At 46.5% G+C, this 26,682-nt stretch overlaps 1 protein-coding gene across 6 annotated transcripts in view; it reads right to left on the minus strand.

The window, feature by feature from the left end:
• Positions 1–26,400, minus strand: part of LOC147630872 (putative proline-rich receptor-like protein kinase PERK11) — a 35,286-nt gene extending 8,886 nt beyond the window's left edge. For 2 of the 6 annotated variants that reach the window (XM_086809248.1, XM_086809251.1), the window contains exons 1-7: positions 25,704–26,400; positions 25,181–25,396; positions 24,826–25,043; positions 24,313–24,439; positions 16,695–16,763; positions 16,398–16,587; positions 16,162–16,291 (exon numbers count right to left, since the gene is read on the minus strand). In XM_086809248.1, the coding sequence (XP_086665374.1) occupies positions 16,162–16,291; positions 16,398–16,587; positions 16,695–16,763; positions 24,313–24,439; positions 24,826–25,043; positions 25,181–25,396; positions 25,704–25,815 (1,062 nt within the window). In that variant the 5' untranslated portion in view covers positions 25,816–26,400. The remainder of the gene's footprint in view (positions 1–16,161; positions 16,292–16,397; positions 16,588–16,694; positions 16,764–24,312; positions 24,440–24,825; positions 25,044–25,180; positions 25,397–25,703) is intronic. The other 4 variants (XM_086809252.1, XM_086809253.1, XM_086809249.1 and 1 more) reach the window with 3 other exon arrangements.
• Positions 26,401–26,682: the final 282 nt, after the last annotated feature.

Consider the following 26,682-nt stretch of genomic DNA (forward strand, 5'->3'; position numbering starts at 1 on the left):
CTTTTTACCCTTGGCTTGGGAGCAATTTCTTGGAGCAACAAGAGGCAGCCTATTGTTGCCTTGTCTTCCACTGAGGCAGAGTATCAAGCTACTTGTGGTGTTGCTTGCGAGGTGGTGTGGCTAAGGAGGTTACTTGGTGAGATTGGGTTCAGCATAAGGAGCCCACGATCATCTAGTGCGATAACCAGAGCTGTATAGCTATTGCCCGGAACCCGATCTTCCATGCCCAGACCAAACATATAGAGATACAATATCACTTTGTTCAAGAGAAGATTTTGGATGGTGACATCTTGCTAGCTTTTTGTTCGACAGAGGACAATGCGGCGGACCTCGATTTTGGATGGTGACATCTTGCTAGCTTTTTGTTCAACGGAGGACAATGTGGCGGACCTCTTCACGAAGCCTCTACCTCAGCAGATGCTCCGTCCACTCCAACTCACTGGGATTTGGTTCCACATCTAGGAGCTGAGAGGGAGTGTTAGCATTCATCTACTGTCTGTACCATATTATACCTTAGGGAGTGAGGGCCTGTGATGTGGGTGTGCCCACCCGCAGGAGGAGTCTCGGAGTTTGTTCATTTTCCCAGTTTTGTAGGCTTGTGGGGTGCGGCTATTTTCTGATGTTTTTCCTTCCTCTAGTCGGCCTATAGATGTTGTCTAGCCATGAGGGGCCCGACTAGGTGCTAGCCGACCACGCCATGTGCTGGCCGACTAGGATAGACCTAGTCGTGGGCCCATAGAGGGGTTGTCGGTCCTGTTTCTGCTGGCCGACTGCATGCCCCTAGCCATATATATAGCACACCTTGTTGTTGGCTTCCTGTTTGGTGTCCTATTTTAGCCTCTAGGGCTGACCATGTTAGCTAGAGGGGCTGGTCACCCATCACATATGTTTTCCCATATTATTCCCCATTTTATGGAGTCTTGCGTATTTTTCCCTAGTCGTGGAGGACTTTTTCCCTAGTCAGCTGCCTTCATATGGGCAGATATATAGTTGGCTTGCCTCCCTCATTCTTCACTGCTTGCTTAGCATTGTTTGCTGCAGTCCCTCACATCCCCTCTTGCTCGGAACATGTATTCCTTTGGATGATGATATTGAGAGCAGGTTCTCACCTGTGTTTCCTCTCCATCTCTCTCTCTCACTCTCTCTCCTGTGTTTCCACTTTCCTTTCTTCCGCTGCACATTCTATCATGGTATCAGAGCGCCAGTGATCTTCAGTGTTGCACATTCTATCATGGTATCAGAGCGCCAGTGATCTTCAGTGTTGGATGCTCCCTCCTCTACCTCCTGTGCTTCTGCGTTTCTCTGTAGATGGACAAATCTGCATTTTTTTCTCTCAGGCTGATGCTGGTCGGCTGGCTTCTTCTAGGCCTTTTTCTCTGCAGCCCGTGGTCATCCATATCAGGTTTTGACCTTTTGAGAACCCCCTTCACCTGTTGGCTGCACTATTTTCAGGGCAGCAGCACCTAGTTTGCTGCGTTTTTCTACAGGTGGTTGTCATCAACAGATTGCAGCAGTTCTCAGTATTCATACCCCCCCTTAGTGTTGGCCGCCTGTTTTGTACATGCCAGCAGCAGCATATTTGCTGCGTTTTTTTCTTCTTACAAGTTTCTAATGCTGTTTGCTGATCTGAGGACTTGATGGTACCATATATCTTCTACTTTTCCTGATTCAGCCCTATCTACTGCCCCAAATACCTCTACGTTTTCAGATTTGCAGCCATAGTTGCTGCATTTTTCTGAATAGATCTTGCTGGTAGCTCTACCTTCACTTGGGCTTCATGAGTTGGACCCGAAGGTACCTTCTCTTTGTCACCAATTGGCCGACCATTTGGTCCATCTCCACATTTGTGTCTCGTTCACTTAAGGCCAGGCCGGTGTCTCATGTGAAGGGGCCAGTATTTTTGCTTAACATGGATGGGAGCCAGACTGGTGCCACCCCTGTGTTAGCAGGATGGTGTCATATGGACGGCCTGGTGCCACCCGTGTATCACCTGGATTGTGTTCTATCCATGGGATTGTCACGCCATGGAAGAGCCAGTATTTGTGCCGTGTCTTGCCTATGGGATTGTCACTCCATAGGGAGGCTCGTGCCTGGAACTGTGTTTTACCTAAGGGACTGTCACTCCATAGGAAGACCGGGATTTATGTTTTCTGTCGTGCCATTTTTGTGCCCGACAGATGTTTTGTACTTGTTCCATGAATGGGAGATATGTCCATGATACTATTTGCACATGCACTCATGTTTTGCATGTTTGAAACTGTTTTCGCATGACTTGTATTCTTGTGTTTGCCTGTTTGACGTGCCACTTACTGAGCGGGGATGCCTGCCAGTGAGTCGTGAAGTTTGCTCTATCTTCTGACGAGTTTTGTTGCGTGTGAACAGGTGGTAAGTGTATTGCACTTGTTTGTTTAATAGTTTTATTTCTAACCTTTCATTTTATAAGGTTGTAAGTCCACATTCACTTAAAAGTGGGCACCCACGTGTGGACCAAGGTGGGGAGGGAAACCCCACACTTAACCCCTTATGTGTGTGGGGGTGGGTGCATGGCCACCTACCCACACCACACCTTCAAAACTGGCCGCCCCCATGCAAGCTTGGGGAGCCGGCCAACTGTGGTCATATACTTCCCCTCCAACATCTACAAAAAGGCGACCACCCTTCTGCTCACGCACAGACGATTTGTGCGCCGCCTCCTCTTCAGACTGCGCTACCTCCACCTCTTCAGTTGGCGGTTGCGTTTGTTCTCCAGCAGACTGCCCTCTCCTCTGCAGGCGGCGTGCTCCTGCAGACAGGCGGTCTCACCATCTCCTCAGGCGGCTGCGCCTCCTTCAAGCGACTGCGCCTGTCTCCCACTCGCAGCCACAAGCGGCTGCGCCTGTCTACTGATGGCGGTTGTGCCTCCTCCCCACGGGCGGCTGCAGCCGGGTGTCTCTTGCCCATACAGGCGGCTGCGCCACCCTACAGGCAGCTGCAGCCGAAGACTTCTGCACTCTCCAGGTGGCAGCGCCTCCCACAGCAAGCTACGCCTCATCCTTCTCCACAGCAGGCGGCTGTGTCCTGCACAGCAGGCGGCTGTGCTCCTTTGTAGGTGGATGCGCCTCCCTTCCACAGGCGGCTTCCTCGCCACTCTTCAAGTGGCTACACCTTCTACACAGGCAGCTCCTCCTCCTCGACAGGCTGCTGTGCCCTGGTGTCCCTCTCAAGTAGCTGCACACAGAGGCCTCGGGTATTCGTCTTTCATTAGCAAGCTACAAGTAAGTGGATTCAGATTTAAGTAAAGGGATTTTGTTGTAAATCTGATAAAGGATTCTCTCTACCGCCAACACCCGTTCGGTGCCGCGTAGTCCAAGCTTTTGGTGGAGAACTACCGTCCAGGGGTGCCGAGATCGGGAGGGCCAGGTGTTAGTACGGGAGCGCTTGTTTGTGCGTGGTGCTGGAACACCAGTGGGACGCTCTCCGCGGATTCCAGTGAAGGCATAGGACCGTAGAGACTGGACCACTCAAGTGGTCGCTCTCCTTCGAACATCTACTTCGAGCCCCTTGTTTGGTACTGTATTCATCTCAATTGTACATGGACATCATCAGGTTCATTGAACCCATGGAGCATTGTATTTGTTAAATACTCCCAATAATATATCATATATTGAGGGGGGGGTCGGCCCGTTCCGGCCCCAGTGCTGGTGTCCATCTATCAACATTTCATTTCATTTCAATTTTCAGTTGTTATTAAGTTGTCCGTTTCAAATTGTGATATTAAGTTGTGCTATTACGCGTGTGGGTGTCCAACGGAGTCTATTCCCACTTGGCGGGATCGGTTTCATTGGTATCAAAGCACGGTTATTTCCCTCTTCTTAGTGGGGAAACGAACCTGTGTATTGGACACCCCGCTTCTAGCACACTTGACACAATGGGCAGCCAAGGCAACCCTTTGGAAGTGCCTAATTCGAGGGGCCCATCAAGTGCCTCGCGTGGTTCTAATGCTTTACAAGGAAGGCAAATGATAGTGATTCAAGGGGACAACTGTCTCAAGGAAAGACAGTCATGCAAGAAGAAGAGCCTGATGCAATGAGAGCTGAATTGGAGCATATGAGAAAGCTTTTGCAGTCACAAGAGCAAGAGCTGAAATTTTTGCATGAAGATCCCCATGTGCAAAGTGCCATTGAAGCAAGGAAAGCCGATGCAATGGTAGACGTGACTTTTGAGTCCATGGCACGGGAAGTGGGCAAGAAGCCAAGGGAGTTGGCACTTTCCTACCTCCTCCACAAAGGTGACATCAAAGAGGGGAAAGATGGAGAGCTGAAATTCAAAAATCCACCTCGCTTGAAGCATGGAGATCCCGCATCTCAAAGGTTGAGGTCATTTATGCAAAAGGAAGAGGTGACAGTCACCTCTCGTCATGCATCTTCTCCCCAAGGCACAAAGCCTGACAGGTATATGTATGCTAGTGCTCATGGAGGGCATGAAGGTCACATGCATTCAAGACATGTATCCCATGGTAGGGGTGACAGGTCTACCACTAGAAGAGCTTTGCCTACTGAGTTGTCTCATGGAGAGACATTGCCTTATGCAGGAAAGTCACATGCATCTGATTCTCAAGTTCGTGGAGCACATGCCACCGTGCTTCATGAAACTTCCATGATGGCCCATGGAACCCATGCAGATAGGGTGCCCCGTTGGATAAGGGGAAAAGAAAAAGAGAGGACCATGAGCCTCATGCCAGAAAGCTCAAGGAATTTAAAGCAGGTGACAAGTCCGTTAAGTTTGATGTTTTTCATGGAGAACATGATGCTTCCAAAGTGTTAGCATTTGTGGCACAGTTTGACATTGCTTTTAGCGATGAGGACTTCACTGAGAAGTCTAAAGTACGCCATGCTAGCATGTTTTTAAAGGGGACCGCTGCTATCACTGAAAAGATCACCAAAGACCCCATTTGCACCTGGAAGGAGTTAAAGGACAGACTCTATGCTCAGTTTTTGCCACCAAATGCGGAGCAAACTCTCATCCAAAAGTGGGATAGACTTGAGCAAAGAGATAATGAAAGTGTGCAATAGTATGTCAACAAGTTTTGGAAAGTGTTGCTGGAGGTAACTCCTTTTATGCAGGATGAAAGAAAGAGGAAGTTTCACTCCGGATTGCAACCAGCTTATCGTTCGGGCATTGAATTCCACCCGAAACATACTTTGCAATAGCTCACAGCCTCTGCTCTTGCTACGGAGCAATTGGTGCTCAAAATTAAGCAAGATCAAGGCGGTTCAAAGGGGAAAGACAAGGCTATCCCAAATCTGCAAAAAGGTGGACAGCCACCTAAAAAGAACTTCCGGGAGACCCACAAGGGAGGTAAAGCTGATAATACCTCATCTAAAGATCAAGGCCCAAAGAAAAACAAATTTGGCTTAACCCCAGAGCAAAGAGAGCAATATGCCAAGGAGGGAAAATGTTTTTCTTGTGGTAGCAAAGAGCACATGTTTCGACAATGCCCTGACCGCAAACCAAAGCATGAGGACAAGCAGACCAAGGCTAATGTACATGCAGTTCCCAATGTGCAAGGAAACACAAAACATGATGCAAAAGAGCGGATGGTATGCAAGGCTTGGGGTCAAATCAAGGATCAACCCGCCTTATTCATGTTTGATGACTGTGTAACCGATAACTTCATCTCTATACAAACAGCAGCTGCCTTGGGTATTGAGGTTGAGAACATGGGACCTCAAATTGAAGCCGAAGGTGCCTTTGTTGGTAAAGAGGTGCAGGTTACCCCACTGATAGGGAAGTTGCGCATATATATCCAGGGCTACCTTGATAATGAACATTTCTTAGTTGCACCACTAAATGGATGTGATGTATTGTTAGGCAAGCCATGGCATCATAGGCTTGAGCCCCGCAAAGAGTACAAGACCAACATGATTTCTTTTATGCATAGAGGCCACATGCATTTCATTGATGCTGGCAAAGAAGGGGATTCCATCCCACTTGTATCTCACATCCAAATTAATAAAGCAATGAAAAAGAGTCTTTCTGCGTACTTGGTTTTTGTTCGTGATAGCATTGTACAAAGTCAACAAAATGTGGATGATATGACTTATGATAGGCTGAATTTTCTTCATGCATTCAACGACTGTTGTACTGATGCATTGCCAGGTGAATTACCTCCCCAAAGGCCCGAGGATCATCGCATAGATCTTGTGCCAGGTAGTTCTCCACCAAATAAACCCGCATACCGTGTGAATCCCGCACAACAAGAAGAGATCATGAAGCAGGTAAATGAGCTTTTAGAGAAAGGTTTGGTTCAGCCTAGTTCCTCACCTTATTGCTCTCCTGTACCTCTTGTTCAAAAGAAAGACGCGTCATTCCACATGTGTGTGGACTATAGAGCTTTAAATAAGCTTACCATCAAGAATAGATTCCCAAATTCCGCGTATTGATGACATTTTGTATAAGCTTGATGGTTCGGCTTGTTTCAGCCGTCTTGATTTGAAGAGTGGTTATCACCAAATACGAGTGGTGCCACAAGATGTCCATAAAACTGCATTCAGGACAGCCTTTGGATTATATGAATTTTTGGTGATGCCCTTTGGTCTCACCAATGCTCCTGCCACGTTTAATCGTATGATGGATAGGATATTCCGACCCCATCGCAAATTCACAGATGTATTCTTTGATGATATCTTGGTTTTCTCCAAGAATAAGCAGGAACACAGAACTCATTTGCTCACAGTGTTCGAAGAGTTGCGGAAGCATAAACTTTTCATTAATGCCAAGAAAAGTGAGTTCTTCCTTTCAGAGATACATTATTTGGGTCACATTGTATCCAAAGATGGAGTAACAATGGATCCTGCAAAGATAGAGACCATTCGGAATTGGCCAGAATTGCAAAATGTACATCAAGTACATAGTTTTCTGGGACTATGTTCATATAATAGGCGTTTCATAAGGCATTTTGCTATGATAGCCACCCCTCTACATGATCTCACGAAGAAGAAAACCACTTTCAAATGGACTTCAAAAGAACGGGATGCTTTCTTGCAGCTCAAAAGGTGAAATTTGATAGGCAAAAACCTCCAGGTTTGCTTCAGCCATTGCCTATTCCATCGCAACCTTGGGAAAGTATTACTATGGATTTTATTATAGACTTGCCTCGATCCCAGTATGGGAATGATACTATTTGGACCATTGTAGACAGGTTTAGCAAGCAAGCTCATTTCTTGCCCGTCAAGAAAACCATTAAGTTGATCATATGGTAAAGCTTTTTCTTGCTAATATCTTCAAGCATCATGGTATGCCTAAATCCATTGTTGGGGATAGAGATCCCAGGACTACCAGCCTCTTTTGGAGGGCTTTCTTTGATAACATGGGTACTAAACTTGAGTTTTCATCAGCTTATCATCCCCAAACAGATGGCCAAAGTGAAGCTGCAAATTCAGCCGTGTTGGATTTGTTGAAGTGTTATGTGGCAGATCAAAAGACTGCATGGGAGAAGTATCTTCCACTTGTTGAGTTTGCCTACAACAATACGATCCATGCCTCCACGGGAAAGGCCCCGTTTGAGATTATTTATGGCGCAGAGTGGTTTTGCCACCCATCCTTCGTACAAAGGATGAGATTTTTGCAGCTGATGAATATGTTCGTGACTTGGATGTAGCCTTTGCTCAGGTACGGACAGCCATTGCAAGGTCTCAAGATAAGCATAAAATGGCTGCTGACAAGCATAGAAGGGACATGCAAGTCAAAGAAGGTGATTGGGTTTTGCTGAAATTTGAGAAGGCTAGGCTTCTGAAGAGGCCAGGACGAGAAGGATCATATCCTAAGCTTTCTCCTCGCTATTATGGAACCTTCAAGGCGATTCAAAAGATCAATGAAGTGTCTTATAGGCTTGCTTTACCTAGTCATTGGAAGATTCACAATGCATTTCATATGAGTCTTTTTCGGAAATATGTGGGGCCAGATCCTGACGAGCCTCACAGAAGATCCGCCAGAGATTGATGAGCTTGAGGAGATCCTCCAGCCAGAACAGATTGTCTTTCACAAGGAGCAAAAGCTACATGCAAGAAAGCTTTCCAGGAGATACCTTGTGAAGTTCAAAAATTATTTGCCTATTGATGCAAAGTGGGTAAATGAGGATTATTTTATTGACTACCCACAGTTGTTGTAGGCATATCTTGAGGCTTTTCAGTTGAGGACAACTCTTTAGAAGCCCGGGGGGATGTCACCAATTGGCCGACCATTTGGTCCATCTCCAGATTTGTGCCTCGTTCACTTGAGGCCAGGCCGGTGTCTCATGTGAAGGGGCCAGTATTTTTGCTTAACATGGACGGGAGCCAGACTGGTGCCACCCGTGTGTTAGCAAGATGGTGTCGTATGGACGAGAGCCAGACTGGTGCCACCCGTGTATGACCTGGATTGTGTTCTATCCATGAGATTGTCACGCCATGGAAGAGCCAGTATTTGTGCCGTGTCTTGCCTATGGGACTGTCACTCCATAGGGAGGCTCGTGGCTGGAACTGTGTTTTACCTATGGGACTGTCACTCCATAGGAAGACCGGGATTTATGTTCTCTGTCGTGCCATTTTTGTGCCCGACAGATGTTTTGTACTTGTTCCATGAACGCGAGATATGTCCATGATACTATTTGCACATGCACTCATGTTTTGCATGTTTGAAACTGTTTTCGCATGACTTGTATTCTTGTGTTTGCCTGTTTGATGTGCCACTTACTGAGCGGGGACGCCTACCAATGAGTCGTGAAGTTTGCTCTGTCTTCTGACGAGTTTTGTTGCGTGTGAACAGGTGGTAAGTGTATTGCACTTGTTTGTTTAATAGTTTTATTTCTAACCTTTCATTTTATAAGGTTGTAAGTTCACATTCACTTAAAAGTGGGCACCCATTATGGGCAACCACGTGTGGGCCAAGGTGGGGAGGGAAACCCCACACTTAACCCCTTATGTGTGTGGGGGTGGGTGCATGGCCACCTACCCACACCACACCTTGAAAACTGGCCGCCCCCATGCAAGCTTGGGGAGCCGGCCAGCTGTGGTCGTATACTTCCCCTCCAACATCTACAAAAAAAGCGACCACCCTTCTACTCACGCACAGATGATTTGTGCGCCTCCTCCTCTTCAGATTGCGCTACCTCCACCTCTTCACTTGGCAGCTGCGTTTGTTCTCCAGCAGGATGCCCTCTCCTCTGCAGGCGGCCATAGCAGGCGGCTGTGCTCCTGCAGACAGGCGGTCTCACCATCTCCTCAGGCGGCTGCGCCTCCTTCAGGCGACTGCGCCTCTCTCCCACTCGCAGCCACAGGCGGCTGCGCCTGTCTACTGCTAGCGGTTGTGCCTCCTCCCCACGGGCGGCTGCAGCCGGTTGTCTCTTGCCCATACAGGCGGCTGCACCACCCTACAGGCAGCTGCAGGCAGCGCCTCCCACAGCAAGCTACGCCTCCTCCACAGCAGGCGGCTGTGCTCCTTTGCAGGTGGATGCGCCTCCCTTCCACAGGCGGTTTCCTCGCCACTCTTCAAGTGGCTACACCTTCTACACAGGCAGCTCCTCCTCCTCCTCCTCGACAGGCTGCTGCGCCCTGGTGTCCCTCTCAAGTAGCTGCACACAGACGCCTCGGGTATTCGTCTTTCATTAGCAAGCTACAAGTAAGTGGATTCAGATTAAAGGGATTTTGTTGTAAATCTGATAAAGGATTCTCTCTACCGCTAACACCCGTTCGGTGCCAGGTAGTCCAAGCTTTTGGAGAACCACGGTCCATGGGTGCCGAGATCGGGAGGGCCAGGCATTAGTATGGGAGCACCTGTTTGTGCGTGGTCCTGGAACACCAGTGGGACGCTCTCCGCGGATTCCAGTGAAGGCACAGGACCGTAGAGACTGGACCACTCAAGTCGTCGCTCTCCTTCGAACATCTACTTCGAGCCTCTTGTTTGGTACTGTATTCATCTCAGTTGTACATGGACATCATCAGGTTCATTGAACCCATGGAGCATTGTATTTGTTAAATACTCCCAATAATATATCATATATTGAGGGGGGGGTCGGCCCGTTCCGGCCCCAGTGCTGGTGTCCATCTATCAACATTTCATTTCATTTGAATTTTCATTAGTTATTAAGTTGTCCATTTCAAATTGTGATATTAAGTTGTGCTATTACGCGTGTGGGTGTCCAACAGAGTCTATTCCCACTTGGCGGGATCGGTTTCACTCTTCAACGTTTTTCCTCATAGGAGGTGTGGACACTAGTTGGCCTGAATTTTCAGGTTTGTCGCCCTTGTTTGGCTGCGTTTTCTTCTCCAGTGGACACAGATCACTTGCAGAGGGGGTTTCTTGTTTGGATTGTGGCTTTGGAGGCAGTTTGGTACTTGAGGAGGATACTGAATTTTTTATTTCAGTCAGCGTTTTGCTGATTTTGGAGCATCTATACCTATGTTTTTCCTGGCCTTCACAGTTACCCGGTTTCTTCATGTTCCTTGCCTTCTGTTGGCGGTGGAGTGCTGTTTTTTGCTAGACAGCAGTGTTTTGGCTGCGTTTTGCTTCCCAAAGGAGTTTTCTACACTCAGAGGAGGCCCATCTGCAGCTACTTCACTTGAGGATCAGTTTCGGGAGCTGTTTTGTTTCTGTGGAGACTTTCTTCTGTGACAGGAGTTTACAGATTCTGGAGAAGAGTAGTGATCTTTTCAGAGATCCTGAGCAGAGTTTATTTTGTCCAAGCCTGTGTTCTTTGCAGAACAAGGAGGGTGTTTTGCCCTTGAGGTGTGATCCTCTCAAATGGATCATTTATTTGTTGCTAATTCTTGGGATCTTGTTACCATTGCAGTTTATATTCCTGCTTCCCTTCCTCATTGTGAGGAGTCTATCTCTACATCTCTTTGTGATGCTTCTAAGGATGCCCCTCCCTGCCACTTCTGCAGGTTTGTTGTTTTGGAGGATGGTTTTTTGGACCCAATGGGATGCTTTGGATCTGTGGTTGCTAACCGTGCCTGGGGCACAGTGGTACTTCCAGAGTTTTTTGGATTTGGATCAGAATCAGGTTGGGTCTAACGATATCTTTTTTCAAAGGGGGATGTGGAGTCCTTTCATCTTGCGATGCCCACCTCAGTGGCGTGTACTTATGTACAACATTGGGCAACTCGTGGTACGGAGTTTGAACAGATGGACCCCATCTTTTCTACAGAGTCTTTACATCTTGCGATGCCGACCTTTTCAGAGGATGCTTTTGTGCAGCATTTAGCTACTCTTCGTACAGAGTTGGAGCAAATTGACTCTATTTCTTTTGAGGGTTCCGGTGAGGAGCAGCTTGCTTCTCGCAGGATTGATTATATACAGGATCTGATCTTGGTTGGTTATGAGGTTTTTCATACCTTCTCTAGGTTGGATACACGACATTCCACTTCGGGGAGTGTTCGTACACTTGGGTTTGGAACCATTATTTGGAGCAGCACGTCGCAACCTACTTGGTTGTTTTCTTCCAGAGGAGCTGTGTACCTGCTGGCAACTTGTTATGTTGCTTTTGTAGCTGAGTTGCTGAGGAGATTGCTTGTGGAGCTTTCTTGGTATCTGTTTCTGCAGTCTTTCATCTTTGATCGAGGCGTCTCTGGCTTCTTGGAGTTCACTCAACATCCGGTGCCGAGAGGGGGTGTTAGACATCATCCCCTTGTTGCTGGCTTCCTGTTTGGTGTCCTATTTTACCCTCTACGGCTGACAATGTTAGCTAGAGGGCCTAGTCACCCCTCACATATGTTTTCCCATATTATTCCCCATTTTATGGAGTCTTGGGTATTTTTTCCTAGTCGTGGAGAACTTTTTCCCTAGTCGGCTGCCTTCATATGGGCATATATATAGCTGGCTTGCCTCCCTCATTCTTCATTGCTTGCTTAGCATTGTTTGCTGCAGTCCCTCACATACAAGGTTTTCTCCGCTCTTGCTCGGGACATGTATTCCTTTGGATGATGATACTGAGATCAAGTTCTCACTTGTGTTTCCTCTCCATCTCTCTCTCTCTCTCTCTCTCTCTCTCTCTCTCTCTCTCTCTCTCTCTCGTGTTTCCACTTTCTCTTCTTCCTTTCTCTTCTTCCTCTACACATTCTATCACACATTGTATGTACCAGTGATAGTGTGTATATAGCAGAGTTTATAGCACTTCTCCTCTCTTGCTATTCTGTGTTTTCTACTCTCAGATTTCTGTCTCATTTCCACTACACATTCCGACAGATCTTTACAGGTTGAAGGACTTTGGTGGTTCTTTGAATGAGTCATAGTCTCATTTGCTATAACTTTTTCAAAGCTATCATGCCTTGGTAGCTAAGGAGGATACAACGTTCTGGCATGTTCGCTATACGGGCACTTGAACTATGCTTCTCTTCAGCAATTGTCCTCTCAATAGACAGTCAAGCGTCTTCCGGAGCTGAAACCCTCCCACTCCACTTGTGTGGCTTGTTTGCATGGTGAACAACACAGAGAGCCTTTCCCTCACGAGGCTACTCATCTGACTTCTCACATCCTTGAGCGGTCCCATGCTGACTACTACCCAGGGTGGTGCTAGGTACTTCATGCTTATTATTAATGATTTCTCACAAAAAGTTTGGGTGTATCTCTTGGCGGAAAAATATCCCGCTTTCAAGAGGGTGGCTCTAGTCAAGAATGTGACCACACAAAAGGTTCGACAAATCTGTTCGGACAATGGAGGAGAATTCATCTCCAAGGCCTTCCATGTTGCATGCACAAAAGCCTTGCTATATTGATCCACAACACTAAACCTGATTAAGAACACTAATGCTGATTAATACATGATTAAGACAAAGGAGAGAGAAGAAGAAAGAGATTGGGTGTCAGGGTTTTCTTTATTCATACCGATAGCTAATGATGATGGAATGATTGAATGCTAGGACTGAATTATGACTGATGCTTATATATATGTTGGAGGACCATGTCGGCAGTTCCCCTGTTGTCGGCCAGTTATGCTGGACAAATATTCATGATTTCCTTCTCTTTAATGCTGCGCGTCTGCCTCATGTGTCCCACTGCTAGCCATCCAATTGGACACTATCCTACCTAGTGCTTGGGACCCTATGCTGGTTGCCGACAACTGTCTGTTTGCCTACCGACAGGGTTCCATGCCAACCCCCCCCCCCCCCCCCCCCCCCCCCCCCCCAGATGAGGTTGATGATGAGATGATGTTGATCCTAAGTTGTAGATCATGCTAATGAAGACGATGATGTAGATACTGCTACTGATGCTCTTGATGCTACTGATGATGACACTATATGCTATCCTTAACTGCTGCACTAATCAAGGATTAAGACTGTTCATGCCAAAGATTAGCCATGGCACGGGCGTGCACGTGACATTCCCTTTTGCTAAACTTGATGACGGGGTGGACACTGTCATCCTTCCTCCCTAGACTTCTAGTGACCTTGAACTACTACTGACTTTTGCCTTTACTGAGTGATATTTTTGTCTAAACACCTTCACTCTTGATCTCCACTTCCAAGTCTTGCATGGCCCGTACCATGCTTTCTTCTTCTGATCTTCCTCCCTCTTTCTTCTAGGGAGAAGCTGTGACCATAGCTGTCTACATCATCAACCATTCTCCCACAAAGGCGGTTGTAGGAAGTGCAAATTCCTTGGTTATTCCTCGTCCGATGATTCTCAGTCTCACCCAGAGCTTACCATAGAGGTTTCTCCTCCTCCTGCTTCTTTCTCTTCTTCCTCGGCACCCCTACCTCCCTTAGCTTCTCCGCCCTCAGCTTCTCCTACTCCTACGTCTATGCAACGAAGAATTGCCCCCAAGATTCCCCAACGGCTGGAAGCCACTTTTCGTGACTCTCATCTCTCAGGTGTTGATCTTCATCAACTTGCTGACCTCAGCAACACCTTTAACACAGGTATGGAGATTACAACAGCTTCGTCATTCCTGTAACCTTGCCTTGATGAGTAAAGTGGTGCAGTCATATGAGCCTACTACAGCTAAAGAGGCTCTTGCTCTTCCTGAGTGGTGGGCAGCCATGGAGGCTGAGATTGATTCCATTGAAAGGAATGGTACATGAGAGCTTGTGGACTGGCCTTTGCATAGGCAGGTCATTGGGGTCAAGTGGATCTTAAAAACCAAGTTTCATACCAACGGTTCTCTGGACAAACACAAAGCCAAATTGGTTGCAAAGGGGTATTCTCATATTGAGGGTATTGACTAAGAGGAAACTTTTGCCCCTACAGCCAAATACACCACCATCCGAATAGTTCTTGCTCTTCGCTCATCCTCACTAGCCAATTTATCAAATGGATGTCAGCTCTCCCTTTCTTAATGGCGACTTGCATGAGGAGGTCTATGTTAAACAACCTCTAGGTTTTTAAGGTTCCTGAACGAGGGTAAGGTGTATAGATTGCACAAAGCCCTTTATGGTTTGAAACAGGCACCCAAGGCATGGTATGATAAGATTGATGCTTTCTTTCTTTCCCTTGGCTTCTAGAGATGCTTTGCAGAAAGCAATCTCTATGTCTTTGCTTAAGATGCTTTGATCTGTTTGATCATCTTATATGTTGATGATTTGTTGATCACTAGCTCTCATCTTGCCAAGATTGAACAACTCCAGTCAAATTTAGCTCTCACCTTTGAGATGACTGATTTAGAACTTCTCCACTACTTTCTTAGTATGGAGGTCTATCAGAATCTTGATGGAGTTTTCCTTAGCCAGTACAAATACTCCTAGAGACATTTGGGATGATAAGAGCACCGTCCTCTTTCAGTAATCTTGATGTTCTTTCGGACTCCTCTGTTCGCGTTCTTATAGACAGCCAGAGAGCCTTGGCATTTGCTCGAACTTCAGCTTTTCATGGCAGGACCAAACACATTGAGGCCCATTTTCACTTTGTTCGTGAGCTAGTCGCAGGCAGCATCATATTGTGCCTCTCAAGACAACCTAGCTGACCTCTTCCTCGAGATTATGTTGATCAGCTCCTTACCCGTATGGGAGTCGGTCCACCATGCTAGATCTGAGAGGTGTTGGACTGTGTTCGTCTCTAGGATTTATCCCATTTATTGCAGCATATTTATCTGATGTATTTTACTTAGTCGTGGGTATTTTTTCCCACATTTTTAGGCACTTTTCCCAGTCGTGGGTTTCGTCTACTAGCCAATTTGGCTATTTGTGCTGTATATAAGAATAGACTTTTGGCCATTTAATTCATTCATCATTTTGCTCAAGTGTTGGATCATTGCTGGCTGCTCCAAGTCTCTCCTCTACTTCCGCTTGCTGCCTTCAACCATTCTCTCATGATAAATGTAAAAAATTCTAGAAGGTGAGCTCGGAAGGAAAGGCCAGCACATGGGGGGAGAAAGTGGTGCACAATAGAGAAGAAGGGGCACAGGAATAGATAGTGGGGCTGTATAGAAACATGAAGCGATGGGGCAGCAGGATCAGTAAGTAGTGCTGAAATTTGAAGGTTGCAGTGGGCTTCAAAGCCCATTTTAACCTTCAAAAGAAACCCACCTCTAAAATTTGGGTTTCACAGGGTGGCCACCTCAAGTAAATTTTGTTGAGTACTGGGTATCACTTGAAGGCTAGGGTACCATCTAGGCCGTCAGTTTTGAAGTCCAAGGTATGGTTACAAATTTCAGTACTGAGCACCAAATTTTCTTTCTTCGGTTTTGTGAACTACTTGCCTCCATAAAGGTCTCTTACAAAGCTCCAAATCATCAATGCATTGCATACACAACATGGCAACATGCTATGCATCATCACTCATGCATCAATATATGTCCATAGTAGAGGACAAATTTTCATGGATAAAACATCATATTGAGTTTCTATCACTTCTCCAAAAATGATGAAGGTTAGCATTTAGGAGAACACACAAAAACACGCACGCGCACGCAGAGGGTAGGTGGTTGGGCAATTGCACAGCTTGGGATAGAATGACTAGCGGCAACCTAGATGAAGACTTGAAAGACATCTGCACATCCAGTCACAGGTTTTGAAAGGGCTTAAATATGTCAGCCAGCTCTTCCCAACTGGTTGTCTCCCGCCCCAATCTTCCCAAAGGGTCGTGGGTTCAAAACCCAACACCTCGTTAGTGTGTTTGTGCGCATGTGCAACACAGTAATGCATAACTACAACATAATGCATTCAATCAATTAATACTAGAAGAAGCATAAGACACGAAATCCAATCTTACCCATTGTGCTAAATGTATGTATTCACCTTCACGCTGCATTACAGCTTTGTTCCCCGAAATCAACTCTAGCAATATAATGCCAAAGCTATAGACATCACTCTTTTCTGTGAGTCTTTCAGTTTGAGCATACCTGCGAACCATAATAGCATGTTTAAATAACATATCAACACTTAAAAACAGCATATCCTCAACCTACCAAAATGGATGCTTCCAAAAACAAAATAAGTATCACTTACTCCGGATCAAGGTAGCCAAAAGTACCCTTCACTCCTGTGGTTATGTGAGTCACAGCCGATTCTGTTAGCAGCTTGGACAGCCCAAAATCAGCAACCTTTGCAACTAATTTATCGTCCAAAAGAATATTGCTGCTTTTAACATCCCGATGTATGATCGTAGGGTCACAGTCATTGTGCAAGTAAGAGAAACCTATATCATTTCATTCACGAAATAAGGTCCTTAATAGAACTACAAGTAAAACTATCCAATTCTCCATGCAAAAAAAGCTAACATTTCGTTCAAATTGAAAGCATTACCTTTTGCAGCACCAACAGCAATTTTCAGCCTAGCCAGCCAATCCAAAGGTTCTTGTTCACTTGGCAGACCTGATCCCAACATTTAAAAACTGCACTTGTGAAATCTTGCTTTACCATTGATAATATTTACATGAATTTTTGTACTGGTCTAAGGACAATACAGCCCATTAAGTAGTGCTCAAAAAAAAAAGGGTGAAGACCTCACACCAATGCAAACTGAACATACAAAGAAGTGTCTCGAACGAGTGCAATCAGCTAGAGAATAAATAGTCAGTGTATAGAGAAGGCAGAGTTCTCATTGCGTAGAAAAGGGAGAAACAGAATCGACATTCCAAACAGGGGTACGCAGCCCATGAGACCACAGAGACTCTGTTCATTTCACTTGAAGTGTAATCGCTCACTTTAGTTTGCACCAGGCCCATAAAGGCTAAGGCATTGCTACATCAGACCCATGAGAACCGAGAAACTACTTCACACTTTTGGCAATCAGCCTACGGAGATGAGACACATATATCAAAAGGGGTTGAAGAGTCAGAAGATGTAGTCATGTTACAGAACTCACATCTAGGAAAGATAATATGAATGGTATGGAGGGATGCATATGCCAAATACATATGGCTCTTGTTACACAGGTAACCTGCGATGCATATATAGCAGTGTGCTACATCTACCAGCCCATTTGTGGGTGTCATCAGCCGAGAGCTCGAAGCTAAGCAAGAGAAGGTCCCCCCCATATTGCCTGCCATCACTGAGGACAAGAACTCCACTAGTGATTCCGTGAATCAGAAAGATCCAAGTCCGAGGAGTCACCAGCTCCTCAAGTGTTATGGTCTTATCGAGCACTAGCACGTCGTGGTCTTGTTTGATTGGGGTAGTACAGAGGATGTTATCTCCAAGCGAGTTGCCCAAAAAAACTCACTTAGAGTTGACTCCAGTAGACAACGCAATAGCCAGTTTTGGCACAAGCATGAGTTGTGTAGAGTTGAGTCAGAAGCACGTAGTACATGAGGTGGTTTTGTCAGTACCAGCCTAACATTGAGTGGAGCAAGCACAAAATCAACGGATAATGAGAACTAGTAGTAACAACCACACTGTCAGGACTTTGAATAAACTGTGCATGAAATGGAGGATGAAACCTAGCACACGCAGCATAGAGAGAATGCTGGCCATCTATGATCCAATATGCATATTTTTTCTTCCTTGGCTAGTGGGAGGTGTTTCTTCCTGCAGCATAGCGAAAATGAGTGGAACCCGCGGGGTACCTTCTTAACATCCTTTAGGATGCCCATTTGTCTCGGGATATTTTGTAGTCTGTTACAGGCAGGAGGAAGAAAGCACGACGTAAGCAACATTGGAAAGTCCAAGTTTTGGATACTCCACAACAGCTTTGTCCACCTTCAAGATGGATCAAGGAGTCCGTCGCCTACTGATGAATACAAAAGATAAGGGGGTCATCACGACCAAGTCAAGAACGCAATCCTGGTACACGGGACCCTCCAACAAGCGTTGACGAGGAGTTCTACAAGAAAGATCCAGCATTGTTGACGGCTTGTCCAAAAGCAATGGCGGGCCCTGTCAACAAGCTATGCAAAATGAGATCTCACCTGTTGTACTAGGGTGCCACGTGGACATTCTACGTAGTCAGTACATTTAGGATACTTTTTCTGAGGGGCCAAGCGCATGTTGTAAGCCCTAGTCCAAGTGACAAGTCACGAGGTGCCATAAAGTCCTATCATGCCTGGGCTCAAGCCTTATGTAACCCTCTTTTTACAAGAAGTAATATTGTACACGTCTACTAGACACTTAGGACCTTTACATACCAAGGTCTGCCCGCCTACCGGTAATGCTGGGAGCCAATTGAATGCTTAAATTGGGCTGGATGGGCACACCCTTGTTACACACAACCAAAATTGGGCAGATTTCAAAAGGTGAGGTGGCAGTTGGCTGGCGCCCATGATAAGCAATTTTATGGGGGCACCCACTCATCCCGCCAATCAAATTCAAGTACAGTTGTTGTAGTCTTCTGTCAATAATTGGACGCCCATCTCGGGTGTGGGCAGCCTAAATCGGTCATAGTAACATGGGACGGGGAATGGGGACGGGGAACGTAACGGGGAACGGGGACGGGGACGGGGATTCCTAGGAACCGGGACGGGGAACGGGGGACGGCATGGGACGGCATACAAAATATGCAATTTTAAGTAAGCACTCATTTAAGAAACTTAACAATACTAAAACAAAGTCACTTTACACTTCCAAAGCATCAATATTAAGTCATACTAGCAAAAAAATGGGTGTTACAAAAAAGGAGATCAGGACCCAGTCGCCAAAGGCTAAAGCAAAAGACAAGGGCAAAGGCCTAGGCCCTAACCACGTAATACAAAAAAGAGACTATCACTAGAGTAGTACATATGTCAAAAGCCTCAAGGGGCATGTGAAGTGCTGGCCTCACGATCATGGGTCCCTACAATGCCTGCAGGCTCCATAGAGATGTCCTCCACTTGCTCCTCCAACTCCTCATCATCTTGAGACATCTCCCACTCGGTAAATGCATCAGCCTTTGCAGTTGCACTCTTGCAAAGCATTCGCAAGTTTGCACTCACAAAGACTAGATCATTTGCCCGTTCCACCCCAAGACGGTTCCTCTTCTTCGATGCAATGTGACTGTATGAGCTCCAAAGTTGCTCTAGGCAAGAGGAACTCACTGCCTGGCTGAGAATGCGGATGGCTAGATGCTAAAGCTCAGGTCCATCCGAACCAAAATCTTCCCACCACAAGGCAGCCCCAACTTTGAAGCGATCGTCCTGTGCATCCATGTCTCCATAAGAGCCCTGAAAGCTCCTATACCTCGACAACTGGTCACGGATCTTCCACCTAACATTTGGATCAGTCAAGTCAAGACAAGTCTCCATAGCTTGCTCACCTCTGCGTCACTTTCTTGCCCTTTACCCTGGAACTCAGGGTCCACCACATAGGTTGCTACATGCAAAGGAGAGGAGCAGGAGTTCCACCTACGCACAAATAGGGCACGGGTGACGAATCTCCTCGTACCTGTCCTCATCTGGCTCCAAATCCCTCAGCTTCTCTATCATGCTGTCCATAGCCTCATATACCTTGCCGATGCATGGCTTCATACCATCCACAAGCCTCATCAAGTGGACAATAGGTGCGGGGGATGGTCACGATGAAGATGCCATGGAGGCAAGTGCCAAGGAGGCTTGAGCAATGGAGGTGAGTGTAGGAGAGAGATGTAGGAGAGGCTAAAGCAAGAGGAGGTGAGACCGTGAGTGTAGGAGAGAGATGTAGGAGAGGCTTGAGCAATGGAGGTGAGAGTAGGAGAGGCTTGCCAATGGAGAGGCTAGAGCAAGAGGTGAGTGTAGGAGAGCAACTTGAAGTTACAACTTACCCAAGGTCCCAATGCCACTTGAGCCTTGAGGCTTGAGGAGAGCTAGAGCCTCGCCGGGTTGCCCAATGCCCACTTGAGTCTTGAGCCTTGAGAGTTGAGGAGTGTTGAGCCAATGAGCTTTCCACTTGAGCCTTGAAAGTTGAGGAGCGTTGAGGCTTGAGCTTGAGCCTTGCTTGAGCCTTGCCAATGGGGGCTCTTCTTATAGCCATGGGCCAAGTGGGGAGGGCTGCTCAACGGCTAGGCGCCCAATGGCTACAGGGCACCCAACGGCAGACTGCGCAACGGTCTGCTGACCGTCCCATCCAGTTCCGTCCCACATGAATCGCCGTCCCGCCGTCGTCGTCCCCTTGTTGCAGCGTGGGGTCACACGTCCCCTGTCCGTTTCCGTTCCCGCACGTTATGGGACGGCGTTCCCCCGTCCTAGGGGTCCGTCCCCCACGTCCCTGTGACTATGAAATCAGTCCACAACAGGTCCAATTTAATCCCATACACTGGACAGCAAGTCAGTTGTTTTCTACTTCATTTTCTTGCAATATAATCAATCAACTAGCAAGTGGGGCCCTTTGAGAGGGTAGTTGGGACCCAATCCGGTGTCCTCTCAACCCTAAACTCAGCTTTCAATTTTCAGCAGAGTTTATGCATCATTCTCTATCATTAAGACGCTTCCGCCGCAACAAGTGCATGTTACAGTGGCGGTGGCTAACATACATTACCTCTTGCTGGGGCCTTCTCCGAGTTTTGCATTGGACAATTCTAGCATCTTATCCATAACTTCCTCTGAGCCGAAAGGGATGGCTGAGCAACACGAGCCAAGGTGGCCTGGCGAGTCCTTGTCCAACCCTCCCATTAAGGGTGTTTGGGCATCACCAATCCAGCTAGGCAAGTTCATTGTTCTTGGCCTATAGCCGAGGGCTTTGTTTTTTTTGAAGAGAGAAGAGGGGAGGGGGGGCATTAAAGAATTCTCTCTTAGCTGGTCCGCATTCTCTCCCATGGCGGACCCTGGTCAACAGATGGATTTTTACAACCGCTCCTCTCCACAAACTCAGTACCTCTTTAAGGACAAGTTTGCCACCAGCCTCTTTCGCGCTTGGGATTCCCTCGGCCCACCCTCTTCCAATCGCCCTCTGGTCACCTCCTCACATCTCTTCAGGGCTTCTCAGCTAGAACACGGCTCAGTTAATTAGCTCTTGGCTTCATCTTCAAGAGCTGTCCCCTCTCCTATTGGCCTCCGCCACCTCCTCCAGGCTCGGCATTCCCCTGGTGATCTTTGGCATGTTGATCCCTCCACTCTGAGAGAACCGCCTCCTTTCTTGGGTGTAGGGGGATCCAGGAGAATGTGGCACTAGAGGGAACCCACCATTCGTTCGGTAGGTCTAGGGTGTAGCCTCCCTCCAGCTTGCTCTCTTTGAAGAAGGTTGTCAGCACTGAGCAAACGTTTTCTTTGTTCAACTAATAGAAGGATCTCAACTTAGAAAGAAAAAAAAGTGGGGGCTGGCCAACTGCAAATAGTTTGTCATCTAAAATTATTCAGCATATACAAAATGCCCACCTTTTCCTCATTTGCTTCATTAAGCCCTCAAGCCTCAACCCACTTGAAGCAACAGAAGCCAACAGCAATCAGCCCATGAATCAGCAGCAAAAAGGAGTTCATCAAAGCTTACTATTTAGCAAAGTGCACCTGTCCTACTCTATGACCTTACTGTTTTAGAAGATTTCAGCCACTCAGCCTTGCACTTTCATATTCTTATATCAATGAAGTAAATAATGTGCAAGGAAAGGTTAGGGCTATGGGGACCCACCGCCAATGTTGTGTGGATCATAGTCACAGGAAATGCCCATTTCAGACCCAAGAAACGTGTTTCTCCGTTTCAAGACCCCATCCGTTTCTCATTTCCCCAAGTGAGATTGTCATAAGAAACGGCCATTTCTGCCCCTAAAAACTCATTTACCCGTTTCCATTCCTCGAACGTTTCCGTTCCCGTTTCTCGTTTCTGGTGACTATGGTGTGGATTAATTTTTTGTGATTTGAGTGTTTACTTGCTATCTAAAACCCTTTAGTTCAGCCTTTACCTATGCAACAATAATTGCTACAGCAAGACTAAATGACACCTATAATCATTCTTTTCGAAGCTCAGCAGCCAAAGAAGTGCTAGATTCAGCCCTAGAACTCAGAAAGGTGCAGCAGATCTGCAGGACCTTTGAGAGGGTAGTTGGGACCCAATCCGGTGTCCTCTCAACCCTAAACTCAGCTTTCAATTTTCAGCAGAGTTTATGCATCATTCTCTATCATTAAGACGCTTCCGCCGCAACAAGTGCATGTTACAGTGGCGGTGGCTAACATACATTACCTCTTGCTGGGGCCTTCTCCGAGTTTTGCATTGGACAATTCTAGCATCTTATCCATAACTTCCTCTGAGCCGAAAGGGATGGCTGAGCAACACGAGCCAAGGTGGCCTGGCGAGTCCTTGTCCAACCCTCCCATTAAGGGGGTTTGGGCATCACCAATCCAGCTAGGCAAGTTCATTGTTCTTGGCCTATAGCCGAGGGCTTTGTTTTTTTTTTAAGAGAGAAGAGGGGAGGGGGGGCATAAAAGAATTCTCTCTTAGCTGGTCCGCATTCTCTCCCATGGCGGACCCTGGTCAACATGCACCAGATGGATTTTTACAACCGCTCCTCTCCACAAACTCAGTACCTCTTTAAGGACAAGTTTGCCACCAGCCTCTTTCGCGCTTGGGATTCCCTTCGGCCCACCCTCTTCCAATCGCCCTCTGGTCACCTCCTAGGAGCTTGTTCACATCTCTTCAGGGCTTCTCAGCTCGAACACGGCTCAGTCAATTAGCTCTTGGCTTCATCTTCAAGAGCTGTCCCCTCTCCTATGGGCCTCCGGGGCGGTGCTCACCTAAGCCTTAACATCAACTTGGCCATCCCTCTGGATCGGCACATCCAATAGCCTCTCCTTCCGCTCCGCCGCCTCCTCCAGGCTGGTGATCTTTGGCATCCAGGTCAAGACTCCCCCCTGGCCCTTGTAGTCAGTAGCCAGGGTTGGCAGAAACCGAGCTCAGAACTATAGTTGGCTTCCATGACCGTGGATGGCATGTTGATCCCTCCACTATGACTCTGAGAGAACCGCCTCTTTTCTTGGCTGTAGGGGGATCCAGGAGAATGTGGCACTAGAGGGAACCCACCATTCGTTCGGTAGGTCTAGGGTGTAGCCTCCCTCCAGCTTGCTCTCTTTGAAGAAGGTTGTCAGCACTGAGCAAACGTTTTCTTTGTTCAACTAATAGAAGGATCTCAACTTAGAAAGAAAAAAAAAAGTGGGGGTTGGCCAACTGCAAATAGTTTGTCATCTAAAATTATTCAGCATATACAAAATGCCCACCTTTTCCTCATTTGCTTCATTAAGCCCTCAAGCCTCAACCCACTTGAAGCAACAGAAGCCAACAGCAATCAGCCCATGAATCAGCAGCAAAAAGGAGTTCATCAAAGCTTACTATTTAGCAAAGTGCACCTGTCCTACTCTATGACCTTACTGTTTTATAAGATTTCAACCACTGAGCCTTGCACTTTCATATTCTTATATCAATGAAGTAAATAATGTGCAAGGAAAGGTTAGGGCTATGGGGACCCACCGCCAATGTTGTGTGGATCATAGTCACAGGAAATGCCCATTTCAGACCCAAGAAACGTGTTTCTCCGTTTCAGGACCCCATCCGTTTCTCAGTTCCCAAGTGATATTGTCATAAGAAACGGCCATTTTTGCCCCTAAAAACTCATTTCCCCGTTTCCATTCCTCGAACGTTTCCGTTCCCGTTTCTCGTTTCTGGTGACTATGGTGTGGATTAATTTTTTATGATTTGAGTGTTTACTTGCTATCTAAAACCCTTTAGCTCAGCCTTTACCTATGCAACAATAATTGCTACAGCAAGACTAAATGACACCTATAATCATTCTTTTCGAAGCTCAGCAGCCAAAGAAGTGCTAGATTCAGCCCTAGAACTCAGAAAGGTGCAGCAGATCTGCAGGACCTTCATCTTGCATGCATCTTGGAGGAGAAGAATTAATAATGTTCCCATGTGTACTCTGCAAGGAGGGGCCGCAACTGGCCATTGGTACCCAGTGTTGGGGTCTTACGTGGAAGAATCTCCCAATTTATAGGAGATGAGAAACTTGCTTGATGAAGGGCACATTCTTATGTAAGATTATGGAGCATACCATGGAGATGATCCTCGAGAGTTCCTTTCGGCATAAACTCGTAAATGAGACATCTCTCATTCAACTCGCAGCAATATCCAACTAAAGATACAAGATTTTTATGATGAGCTCGAGACAAGATCTCCACCTAGCAAAAAGAAGAAACAAAATCAAGATCTCACAGCAATCATGGGCAGTTTAGAAAGAACAAGGTTAGTTCCAGCATGTGCAAGGTGGTTAGAAACATTAGGTACAGTAAAATCTGTACATGTTTCGGCAAGTACTAATCGGGATAAGGTACATTCTCATTGTTTAATCAGGAAAGTGTAAATATAAAATATGCTATATCAGAAAAACTTGTGCATGGATCAGGCAGAAAACTGGCTGCTTGGATGAGGTGCACGCCTGCACAATAAGCTCCAGGACAACCGCGCCTTGAAACTTCATAAAGTATATCGTGCACTCAAAATTTCCTCACAACACAAATCAAAAGTTCTGGACACATAGTAACTATGAGTATACAAGAATAGTAACCTCATTTAAGAACTCCTCTGTTCCTTGAAGAGAAGTTGATGATAACCTCTTTACAGCGACTGGCTTTCCATCCTTCAATTTCCCATGGTAAACCGGCCCAAAACCCCCTTCTCCAAGCTTGATACGTAGGTTACTCGTGATTTGGAGCACTTCAGCAAAGGTAAATTGCAGCTTCTTTAGACGATCTTTCACGTCAGCAGGAAGAGAGGGGTTTCCTCCTGGAAGAGGCAAACAAGGCCATATGGCAAATAAAAACCTAAAGGATGGAAGGAGATGTAGAACTATATGAGTAGCAAGATATTCTGGAGCAAATATAACAAAGAAACCTTGCCCAATACCTATACTTGCCACAGACCTGAAGGAGGTGGGTGAGCAGAATCCTGCCAGTTCCAACATATACCTGTAGATGGAAGTTCAATGCTGCCACTTTTGGTCTTCTTGTCCAAGATGCACAGACAATAAAACACAGCAACTCCCGCAAGAGCCACAACAATAATGGAGACGACAATTCCAGCTATAGCGGATTCACTGATGGTATTGGTAACGCTGTTGACTTGCGATGTGAAATCATCTATTAAGAAAATGGCAAAAACACTTCACTTTTTATTAGCAATGGTCCTCTCACGGAGTTGCAGCATCCAAAATAAGCGACGCATTAGGTGCAAGACTAGGGGTCTTGGCAAATTGTGGAACCTCCCAGTCAGGCATGCTCATGGGTTAACAGAGCTGTGATGGGGAACCGAAGTTTTCCAACACTTCAGATTCTCCTAAATGCTTATGATCTCAAGTGCACAAACATGCCTCTAATGTTTCTGAGATGAAAGACCAAGGGGGAAATGGCACTATGATGTTTTCATACAGAAGAATGCTTTACATACCAGGGGGTGGAGGTGTTGAAGTGTCGAATTGGCAGGAGCAGAAAGAGAACAGCGCTGCGAAGACGAGGCCGAGGCTGAGAAGATGATGAAGGAAGAAAGCGCCAGCTTCCATTGCCTTCACTTTTCCACCGTTCTTCTCTTTCTTGTGTTCTTGGAGTGCTGCTTTGAAGCCTTCTTCTCTTCGTCTTACTTTGCAACTCCCTCTTTGTCTTCAGCTTTCCTCAGTTCCAGTGTTCTTATTCTTGCTACTTCTGTTCACCTTCTTCGTCCACGATCACCGTCACTGTGGCCACTGCTGCCTCCTCGTTGCTGCTCACTTCTTTTGCAGCATCTTCCTCAAAGTGGTCTTTGCCTTTGGCTTCTCGCTTGTGCTCTGTGCTTTCACTGTTTTCCCTTGCTATCTCTCTCTCTCTCTCTTCCGTAAAGCTGCTGCTTGAGGCCACCTAATTTTCAACCCTCCCTTCTCTTCCTACTAGTTTCTGCTGCTTCTTCTTCTGTAAATGTGTCGTGCTTCTCTGCTGAGCTGCATTCTTCCTATGCTTTTGAGGTACTTTAACCACTCTGGGATGCTTCTTTCTGCTTTCCTTCTCTTGCTCTTTCCTTCTTCCACTACTGAACCACTTTGACCCGCTCTTCATTGCCTCTTCCTCCCTTTCTAGAACCTCCAAATTCTTGTCACATGGCAGCTTTGTGAAACTCTTCCTTACGATAATATAGAGATAATGTGTGCATAAGTCTACTTATATATCTATATGTGCAAGCGTATGTGAGTGCCTATGTGTTTTTATGTATGGTGTGTGTTTGTCTATGTATGTGTGCACGTGTGTATGTATGTGTGCATGTGTGTATATATGTGTACATGTGTTTATGTGCAACTTTCATATAGACACATATCTGTGTTTTTCTCTCATATACATTCTTTTTATGTCTGTCACATACATAGACACAACCCTCTCTCACACACATACATGTACACATG

The sequence above is a fragment of the Cibotium barometz genome, chromosome 15, assembly GCF_041138505.1.
Source record: "Cibotium barometz isolate CiBa-2024 chromosome 15, ASM4113850v1, whole genome shotgun sequence".
Classification (NCBI taxonomy): Eukaryota; Viridiplantae; Streptophyta; class Polypodiopsida; order Cyatheales; family Cibotiaceae; genus Cibotium; species Cibotium barometz.